Genomic DNA, 10,397 nt, shown 5'->3' with positions numbered 1-10,397 from the left:
CCAGGGCAGTCACTCATATTTCCTGGAAACCGATGCAATTGCCAGAATTGCTCAGGGAAGAAGGCTGCCCACTCCTCCTCCAGTGCCTGGTGGGGGTGGGGGCTGCTGGTCCGTCTGCCCTTGTGCAATGGTTGGATGGAACAGGGTCTGTAACCCCCTCCAGAAACCCACTGGCCGATAGCATCTCTGGGCTTCCAGCCATTGCACGACGGCTGCGGGCCAGAGCTGAGAAAGCCCAGCTTGAGGGAGTTCCCCTGCTCTCCCCCAGGAGGGAGAGGAGGTGTTTTGGTCCGTTTGGGTGGCTGTGGCAGAGCTTGGGGTGAAGCCGCAGGGTGACCAGCCCCTTGGGAAGCAGGGGTGCCCGGGATGCATGGAAGTGCTTTGTGCTCTGTGCTCTGCAAGCAACTCGGCAGCTCTTTGGTTTTCTGCAACTGGTGAGCCCTCACCAGCAAAGAGTGTCGTCCAAAAAGCTTCTCTGAATTACACAGGCAGGACCGGCTGCAACCAGCGCTGGTGTGGAGCAAAGCCACTGCTCAGCATGGCCTGGGGTGGGGTCTGAGCCACACAGGGCTTGTTTCATTTTTAGTTTAGTTTATTCATGGATAATTTTGGTGCAGAGCTTGGGGTGTGTGTGTGTGTGATTCACAGTGGGGGGACTTGGAAATGCCAGCTGGAAGGGGAGGGTTTGGCTGTTTGCGAGGTCAGGAGGGGCTGCATAAGGAGGAGCGGGAGGGGAAGAGGAGGATGGGCTTTTCGACACACAGCGGTGTGCGGTTCGACAGGACAGTGGTGGACACGAGCACTGCTTTGCAGGACCACCAGCTCCTCTGGCTTCTCTCCCAGCGGACCAGATCTGCTGGCACATGAAGAAACCCCCAGAAAACCGAGGGCTGAGCTGGAGCCAGCCTCTCCCTCCTCCTGCTGTGTGATTTGGCTGGGCAGGGCGGCTGCCCGGCAGCCTGCAGCAGGTGCCCGCCTGCTGCAGGGCAGGCTTTTTGTGGGCTGACGTCCCCTTGGCCGCAAAAATGTCTCTTCACGTGCATCCTCCCGGGGCAGGAGCCTATTTCACACCCCCGCAGGTTGGTCCTACCCCACTGCCTGCTCGGCAGATCTGAGCCCAGCATGAGCCCTCCACAGTTTACTCGTGTTTGGCACAGGGTGGGAGTGAAAATGACAACAAACGGGTCATTGCCCAAGCATTGGGAATAGCAAAACCATGTTTTCCCACCTTGCTCCCTCGCTTGCTTCCCCTCTCCACCTCTCCCCGGTAGATTTTAATGTTTAGTAAAGCTGGTTATCCTCAAGATGGGGTTTTGACACACATACTGTCCTCATTTGACACACATACTTAGGTTTCTCCCCTCTCTGTCGGAAGCTGCCTGTCTTTGAGCTCACTACCTCTCCGATTACTGCAGTTGTCACTTTTAGAAGTGGCTGGGCTGGGCTGTCAGCTCCGCTTGCCCCGGATGAGCAGGCTGCATAGCCGCGACCTCTATTTCCCATTGACTTGCTCAGCTGCATTTGAAAAATAAATACAGTCTTTTCCTGGATCATGGCTGTGTTTCCTCCTCCTGACAGATAATTTTTTTTTTTTTTTTTTTAAATGATGTCATGGCTTTTCCAGGCAGTTCAGCCGAAGCGATAGCAATCATTCCCGTACTATCCGCAGGGCAGAGGTCTGCGGGCATCTGGCACGGCCAGCTTTGCTCAGCACAGACGGTGTTTGCGGCGGCGAGGGCGCAGTCACATAAAAGGGCCCTACACGTGTTTTATGGCTGCGGAGCCCACAAACACCGAACTGACGCTGCCTGTGTCAGCACCGCTGGGTTATTTGCCCTTTGAAAACCCAGCTCCAGATACGGGGTCTGACTTTTGCCGAGACACAGAAGAAAGGACACCACCAAGCCAATAAACTGGCTGCTTTCCATGAAGTTTCCCAGAATGTGTTTGAGCAGCTCTTTTGGTACCCATCTCCCCTTCCTCCCACGTAAAGACCTGCCCGATAGACAGGGATGTGGTTAAGTTTTCCTTTTCTTAAGGTTTCTTCTGCACTGAAAAAAAACCCTTGCCATGCTGCCAGCTCCTTTCCCATTTTACTTTTTAGGACAGCCTTTGGGAAAGCCTGTCAGAGAAGTGGGGATTCAAGTTTCCCGGGGCTGAGCAGGGGATGCTGTGAACCCCTGTGCTGACCTTTCTGCACTCACCAACCCGCTCTCTAGCCTTTAGGCCTGGTTTTGGTGCCGAAAAACCTGTGCTGAGTGAAAAATGACACTAAAGTGTGGATGGTTTAAATGCAGGCAGCAAGGCCGTGACTTTCCAAAACGTTTGATGCGTGTATGAGCTCCGCGACATCGCCGAATCTTGCTTTCTCTGTATTCTGCCGGGTCTCCACGAGAGGGCAGGCGAAGACGGAGTTTAAGCAGGGAATAAATTTAAAAAAAAAAAATAAAAAAAATATATATATATATATATATTGCAGCCTGACCTGGGACATCTGCTACTGTCAGGGAAAATCTTTCTATCATGTTTGCAGGCAGAAGGCAGGTCCTTGCCTGCAGCTTGTCCCCAGGGTCTCCCGACGTGGATCTGCTGTAGGGAATGACCAGCTGCAGCCCAAAGTGTCTGGGAGCTGCCTGGGAGCCGCCGCCAGCCCGCGGGCAGGATCCTGTGTCGCTGGGATGCACGCTGCCTGTTTGAGGGGTTGGACCCAAGTGCCCATGGCCACCTGGAGCCTCCTGGACTGGCCTCTCTGAGAGGGGGACACTGGTACAGCCAGAGGGAAGGCCGGACCAAGCTCTTGCTGTGGAGATGGTGTTTATAGAGAAGAGTTATAGAAAGAAAGCAGAGCCCTCTGTTATTCCATGTTTTCCTGTGCTCACCCATCTGTATCCATCATCACTTGCCTTATGCTAGTAACTCCTTACATTATGGGCCAGCATCTGTTTGTACAGTCCCTAACACAGGCCCATCCATGGCTCCCAATAGTCACCACAGTAGTACGGGTAAATAGCCTGGTACTGCTCTTAGCTCGCCCTCTTCACCTTTGCTTCTGCACGTGTTTGTGCTGATCTTTCCCTTGCCTGACTTCCAGGGGGCTGCTTGCAGCCCTACGGATGCCATGGCAGCACCCTGGGAGGCTGAGACCGAGGACAAATCTCAGATAGCAGCAACAGAAATCCTAAATACAGCTCAGGCTCTTAGACAGAGATGTCAGAAAAATTAGGCAGCAGGATCCCCCTTCTGTGAACTGCCACAGTCTGGCTCCCATCCTTGCTACCTGGAGCAGAAATGCCAGAGGACTGTAATTAATGGAGAGTCTAATTCTTTTGGATTTGTGCCCAAGTTTTACTATAGAAACTGCATTTTACCCAGAAACCTCTCAGGACTGTTACAAATCCATGTACATTCCTGACACTGCCAGGCCTGTCCCAGCGACACACCGTATCAGTCAGTGGAATTTTCTCTCCCTTGTTGAGCTCTTGTTTCTCATTATCATTCAGGAATGACTGACTGTTCATCCTCTGCTCCTCTGTATCTCCCAGGGCAGCATCAGCCCTCCACAAGGAAGCTGCTCCGTTAGGGTTTTGGGAAGCTGCAAGAGCTGTGGTGGCTTCCTCACTGCCCCACAGCATGGGATGCATGTCCAGAGCCAGGATGAGGAATTCCACGGCCCTGTCTCCCAGACCACAGCTCCACCCTACCGGGTTGAGTGCTAGAATATAAGAAAAAGGCGGGGGTGTCCCTGCTGGCAAGGTAGTGATGCGTGGCAAAACTCTCCTGCTCATGAAAGCAGAGCTGAGAAAGTCCAGAGAGCATTTTTGTAGGTGATAGCTGGGGAGGGAAGGTGTCACGAGAGCCGATCTTGCGGCCGTGGTGACAGCAGAGGGCACGCTTTGCTGGCACAGCGCTGAGCGAGCAGCCTGTGCACGCAGTCCCAGGCATTGCTGGGCTGCTCTGGATCTGCGGAGCAAGCTGGGAACGTGGGGGTAAGGAAGCAGTCACAGGAATTCAATACAATTCAATCGTCTGCAAAGCCACATGCCCCGCAGCGCTGCGGCAGAAAGAAAGGAACAGAATCGCCTTCGCCGCAGCCGAGCGGATGATGGATTTATCTGGCTGGCGAATGAGTGGGAAAAAATTCAGAGCACAGTGATCCCATAGAGGAGCTGGGGGAGGCGGAACTGGTAAATCAATCTGCAACTCTTTCGCCGCTCCATGCCTCTGCCAGAGTCATAAGGACGTCTGGAGGTCTGCCCTTACCTCGGAGACAGTCCGAAGACGTATGGAACAGATGGACTCCCTTTCTCCACTCCCTCATTGCTAGTTCCTTCATGGCAGCACAAGAGGGTGTTCTGAATCAAAGTGCATGTTTTCATTTTCATTTAAATTGTATTTTTCCTTTAGATTTTCTTTGAAATTAAACATCAAAACTTTTCAGCTGGAAATCAGAGTGATTGTCCCAAATTCTACCTGAGGTCACCTAGAATTTTGGTCCATTCGACATTTTATCCAGCACCAAGGCTCAGGCCTAGTGGGAAATCAGTCCCTCTCCTTTAAACAGGCTGAGATGTCTCTAGGGGCACTTTCCCAGCAAAGCCCTGTCTGTAGTCCTGCCTCCACCAGCCTCACAACCTCAGCTGAAGCCCAGGAAGAGAAAACCAGCCAAGGTGGGCATCAGAGTCCTCCTGAGGCTGCTCTGGCTCGTGAACCAAGTCATCTCCTGATGGGGTGCAGGACCAGAGAGCAGAAAACAAGCACACCCTTTCTTGCCAGGTGAGTGTCTGAAATTCAGTGGGACAAATCCAAGACATGTCCCTGCAGTAATATTTTTCCTGTTGCTAGAGGACACCGATGTAATTTCTCCAGCCTCCCTCAGGCAGGCCGGAGCAGGGGGACAGACACTCAGCTCCAGTGCTGCACAGAAACGTGGAATCAGAGCCAACCTGGTCTTTCAAACCTTGTTCCCACATGGCTGGAAGACACACAGTAGCCAGAGTGACCATCGAAACCGGCGATCTGCAATGTGACTGAGGGTCTGTGCTTGCCTGGGACTACACTGTAGGGAGCACACCTCTCCAACTGCAGCGACATTCCTCCTAGCCCCAAGCCCGGTTGGGCTTTATTGCTGTGCAGCAGGTTGCCTTGCGCTGCCAGATGGTCAGCGAGGGTCGGCAGGGCAGGGTTGAGGTGGATAGATGTTAAAATGAAAAACAAAGGGTGGGTGAAGACAAGGGCTAGCAAGGAACAGCTCTGGTCTGAAAGTCTTTAGTAGGGCTGGACTCACGCACACTGAGGTGCTGCAGGTAGCCAGGGAAGAGTGGGGTGCCGAGCAGTCTGGGTTTGGGCAGGACATCAAGAATGGCCTCTCAAAACCCCGTAAGAACTCAAGTCTGATATTTTCCCCCATTTTACGCCAGCCTAACAATACCAGCCCTAAACACAAACCAGCCCTGCTGGCCCGCCCAGAGCCCATCCCTCTCAGACTGAGCTCTGCGCCTCTGCAAAATCCTGTTCAAACAGTCCTGCTGGCCCCACACAAAGTTGGTAGGAAATAAGAAAGTTGGGAAGGTTGCTCCTGCACTGTGCCAGCTCCTACAACTCCCATCTCCATGTTGGTGTACAGATGGGTCCTAACAGTGCCGAAATGCAGCACAGTTTTCCATCCCATGCAGCAGTCCAAGGCTGTACTCCAGCTCATTGCTATACCCTGGGAAATACAGATGCTGAACTGATCCCTGTGGCACATCAGTGCAGATCCAGAGCTGTGGCAGATGAAGGAGCTGGTAGCCATTCCTTCCCACTCAGGAGTGATGGGAGATCCCAGTGTCCCCTTCCCTTTGGGGTGACAAGCTGAATGGCAAATGGGTGCCAGGCCGGACAGTTGCCTGCTGTGTGAAGTGGCAGGGACATTAGGTAACAGCTGATCTAGTTAAAGATGTCCCTGCTTACTGCAGGGGGGTTGGACTAGATGACCTTTAAAGGTCCCTTCCAACCCAACACATTCTATGATTCTATGATTCCAGTAGCCCCAGGGGAGTCTGAAATAACCCAGTGCTGCCTCCCACTTCCATCTCTGCTCCTCTCCAACACAGCACCTAAGCAGGCCACTCTGCCCTGGGCTGTGGGAGCTGAGATGAGCTGATGGGGAGTTTGGGGCCCTTTGCAAAGCTGGTCCAGGCTGGCACTGCAAGCGTGGTACAGCTGGGTTGTGCTGTGCCAAGGAGGTCTCCGTTTTTAGCCTTGGGGCTACAAAAACAGTCTATTCCCAGTGCAAGTAAACTGGGAGAGCCCAGCTTGCTGCTACTGGCACAGCTGGGAGAAGTGGGGAAATTCCTGCTGCCGGGAGAAACCATCCCTAGGAAATCTCTCTTGAAGGCAGGCAAGAGGGCCAGGATAGGTTTAATGCCCTGGCATCTGCTGCCTTGGCCATTTGACATGCCCAGGACTGGCTCTGATTCTTTCGCTCCTGGTAGGAGGAGGGAGATGCTGGTCCAGCTGCCAGTACAGGGAAACGGTGGAGAGAGAAGCTATGGGACTCATGCCCCTTGGAGCCAACCAGCTCCATTTGCCCTGGCAGGAAGCTGTGTCCTATGCCCAAAATAAAGGAATGTGTCTGAACAGAGCAGGGGCAGACTCCTCTCTACCAGTTCCTCCAGAGCAACACCAGTGCTAGAAGACAGACAGGGTCCAAGGAGTGCAGAACTTGGCCTTGTTCAGGTCAGACAGATATCTGCAAAAGTAGCACAAGTCAAATCAACACACAGGGTCACCTGGGCTACAAATGAAGGCTTCTTCTCTCATGGGTGTCATTCATTTTACACTAGGATTTGAGGAGGACACAGAGGGTGAAGGTTACGCCGGCAGCTGTCTGCACAAAGGAAGGGAGGCACCACCCAGGGAGGGCAGTCTCAGTTCAGCCCAGAGCTCTGTCTGGTCTGGATCCAACGACCAGCACCGATTCCTCTTGTTGGGCTGTAAAGCAGAGCAGGAACAGCTTGGTTCATGCTCCATGCTTCCAGACCAGTCTCAGCAAACCCAGCTAGCAGCACTGGGGTTGAAGTGGGGGGAGGCACATCAATTTGACATGAAATGAAACATCCTTTTGGAGATTACTGGAGATCTTTGAGCAGTACTTGGGCCCTTGTCTCCATGAGCCTTTGACTTTCCTCGTCTGTAAGCTGAGACAGGAGAGAGCCCCTGATATGCCTTTTCTGTGTGGTACCAGAACCCACCCCTCCCTTGCACATCCTGCTCTGCTCCTGCCACCTAGGAGACAGCTGAAGAGGCCCATCCTTTGAGATGACAGGGGCTTGCAGTAGCTTTGCCCAGTGTGGGCAACATCCAGCTCACGGGGACAGGCTGGAGGAGTGGGAGACACTGACCACCCCAGCGGGACAGGCGCATCCCCCATGGGGCCCAGCAGGTCCAACGACACTGGGACAGAGACAGGGGTCCCTGCAGGCTCAGCCAGGGACCGATTTGTCACTGCCCCCCCGAGCTGCAGAGCTATGGCAGAGCTGGGGCACTCTCCCGGGAGGCTGCCGGCTGCCAGCGAAGCTGTCCCGACGGCCGGTGGAGCTGGCCGGGGACGGGGACAGGGTCTGGGCAAGGACCGGTGCCGGCGAGTCCCACAGGGGTCGGGGAGGCAGACAGGACCCCCGGGGGCAGCTCAACATCCCCCACTGCCTGCTGGAGCCGGGGGCAAATCCACTCTTAAGGGGGGGACCCTTTCCAGCTCCCTGGACTCTGCAGCCGTTTCTTATCCGACGGGGCGGGAAGCCGCGCTAGGGCGAGAGGCTTTGGCACCGGGAATACTGGGGGGCTTAGCCCTGCAGCATGGGGCTCAGACCGGCGGGGTGGGCGGTGCACAGCCGGGACCCCCCCGGCGCGGCGGTGGGGGGCTTGTGGCTGGGGAGGAGGGAGCAGAGGAGCAGGGTCGGGGGCTCGGCAGGGGTGGTGATTTGGGGAGAGAACGCGCCGGGGGCGGCCGGAGGGGGGTACTCGGGGGGGCACCGTGGACGCTTGGCCGGCCCCGGGCAGAGCGGAGCATCCCCCGTCCCGGCCCCCCCCTCTCCGCCCCGGTGCCGGGCAGGGACCCACCCCCGGCGGCGTGGGGCGAGGGGGGCGCCCCCGCCTTGACGTCAGGAGAAGGGTTTATAAAGGCGGCGGGCGGCGAGGAGATCCCCAACGCCGGAGCCGAGCCGCAGCGGAGCCGTCAGCGCTTCCCCGCCGCCGCCTCTCCGCGCCCGACCCGCCGGCGAGATGCTGTCGTGCCGCCTCCAGTGCGCCCTGGCCCTGCTCTCCATCGCCCTGGCCCTCGGCACCGTCTCGGCCGCCCCCTCGGACCCGCGGCTCCGGCAGTTCCTGCAGAAGTCGCTGGCTGCCGCCGCCGGGAAGCAGGTGAGAGCCCCGCGACGGGGCGGGCACCCCTCGGGCACCCCGCTGGGCACCCCGACGGCCCTGCTGCAGACCCCCGCTTCTCCGCTGCAGACCCCTGCTTCTCCTCCAGACACCCCTCTGATTCCCGGTTGTAGACCCTCGGTTTCCCCAGCAGAGCCCCTGGCACTGCTGTTGCATACCCCCAGCTTGCCTCCCTACAGATGCCTCCAGTTCCCCACTAGGCATCCCAGTATCCTCAGTCCAGACCTCCAGTTCCTCACCAGACCTCCCCAGTGTCCCCGTTTCAGACCCTCAGTTGCTTGCTGCAGACCCAAAATCCCTGACAGATCCCTTGGTTCCCTGCCAGGGCTGAGCTGGTGACAGGTTGGGCAACTGGGGCAGGAAGGGGACGCATTCCTGCAGCCCAGCCCAGCTGGGTGCTGGCGGAGGATGAGGAGCAGCCAGTGCCAGGGCAGAGGGCAGAGCCCCCGGTGAAGCTCTCCAGGGTTTCCCTGGGGTACTGAACCAAGGCAGCTTCCTGGGTGCAGCAGGAGGTTGTCCTTATCCATGCAAGGAGGCAGCCAGGGCTTGGAGGGACAAGAGAAAAAATAACCCCCAGTGAGAAGGTGACCTGACTCAGCCTCTCAAGTGAGCTCCCCCAAAGACCTTTCCCTTGTCACTTCATCATCATCTCTCAGCATCCTTACTGGGTCCGGCACAGTGTGCTTGGAGCAGTGGGGAAGGGAAGGTGATAAGGTGCTCAGATGAGTTCATTCCCTGCCACAGCCAGGACAGTGGTCTCTTCCCCACACCAGGTAGATGTCAGCACTTTTCTCCTCCGCTTTATTTCATAGGCATAGATCCTGCGTAGTAGCTGTCGGTCTGGGCTCTTTGGAAAGCTGGGGCTCCCCTTCTCCAGAGTCCTGCATGTCTCTAATCTGGGCACAAAAGTGCTTTAGAGGGACAGAGTGGTGAGCCCCCAGAAGCCAAGGACTAATGGTGGGCTCTCTCTCTCTCTTTCTCTCTCTTCTGCCCCAAGGAACTGGCCAAATACTTTTTGGCAGAACTGCTCTCAGAGCCAAGCCAGACAGAAAATGAAGCCCTGGAGTCTGAGGACTTGTCCCGAGGGGCTGAGCAGGACGAAGTGAGACTGGAGCTGGAGCGCTCGGCTAACTCAAACCCCGCTCTGGCACCCCGAGAACGCAAAGCGGGCTGCAAGAACTTCTTCTGGAAAACTTTCACATCCTGTTAGCTTTTGAAACCCACCTCTTCTCCCCATCCATCCCTGCCTTCTTCCTAGCCCCCCGCCCTGAGCAGAACCTTCACCACAAGAGGCGAAGACTGTAAATACACAATCCACGGTTATGGTGAAATTAAACAAACAAGGAAAATTTGAGTTTGATTTCCAGTTGTTTTAATAAAACTTTCTGTTCCAATTGTACACGATTTGCTTGAGTTGTGATTTCTGACTAGTTCTTTAATGACATGCACTCTGCAACTCTTTCAGATGTACTATTTTTAATTCTTTGTTGCAATAAAGTTTATGTTTCAAACAGTGATGCTGAGACTTGGTGGTCAATGAGAAAACCTAGGTCACCTCTCAGGCTGATTGTCTTCAAAATGCCACCCCTCTCAGGGCAGCAGCATCAAGCAGCATCCACATGCATGTGTATATGCACACACACACAATATCTCTTAAAGTGATCTATTTATTTTTGGTTTTGCCGCGGTCTTTCTAAGGGATCTAGAGACACAGTGGTATTTGAGATATCAAATCCCTATAATTGTGGCTGAGTCAAATCCACAGTGCTGGCACTTCAGTCAGTCTAGAGAATTTACACCCATCACCAGAGGCATCACTATAAATCACAGCTGTGTATTCCAAGCGATGGGGATCATAAAAGTGGTTCACAGCACAACTTTCCCCACACGTACCTCATTCCCTCCTCAGCCACAAAGACTAAAAGGTTTTCTTACCTGGCATATTTTACTCCTTGCGACATCCCTGACAAGCACAG

The 10,397-nt window shown here is 55.1% G+C and overlaps 1 protein-coding gene across 1 annotated transcript; it reads left to right on the top strand.

Annotated features, from left to right (window-relative positions):
- Positions 1-8,169: 8,169 nt before the first annotated feature.
- On the top strand, positions 8,170-9,938 carry SST (somatostatin). The gene is made up of 2 exons (XM_063338770.1): positions 8,170-8,400; positions 9,419-9,938. Exons 1-2 carry the CDS (start codon positions 8,263-8,265, stop codon positions 9,629-9,631), a joined length of 351 nt encoding a protein of 116 aa, XP_063194840.1. The 5' UTR covers positions 8,170-8,262; the 3' UTR covers positions 9,632-9,938.
- Positions 9,939-10,397: the final 459 nt, after the last annotated feature.

This window comes from Chroicocephalus ridibundus, chromosome 6 (assembly GCF_963924245.1).
Source record: "Chroicocephalus ridibundus chromosome 6, bChrRid1.1, whole genome shotgun sequence".
NCBI lineage: Eukaryota > Metazoa > Chordata > Aves > Charadriiformes > Laridae > Chroicocephalus > Chroicocephalus ridibundus.
Note: the sequence above shows the minus strand (reverse complement) of the source record. Positions and strands in the feature narration are given on the sequence as shown.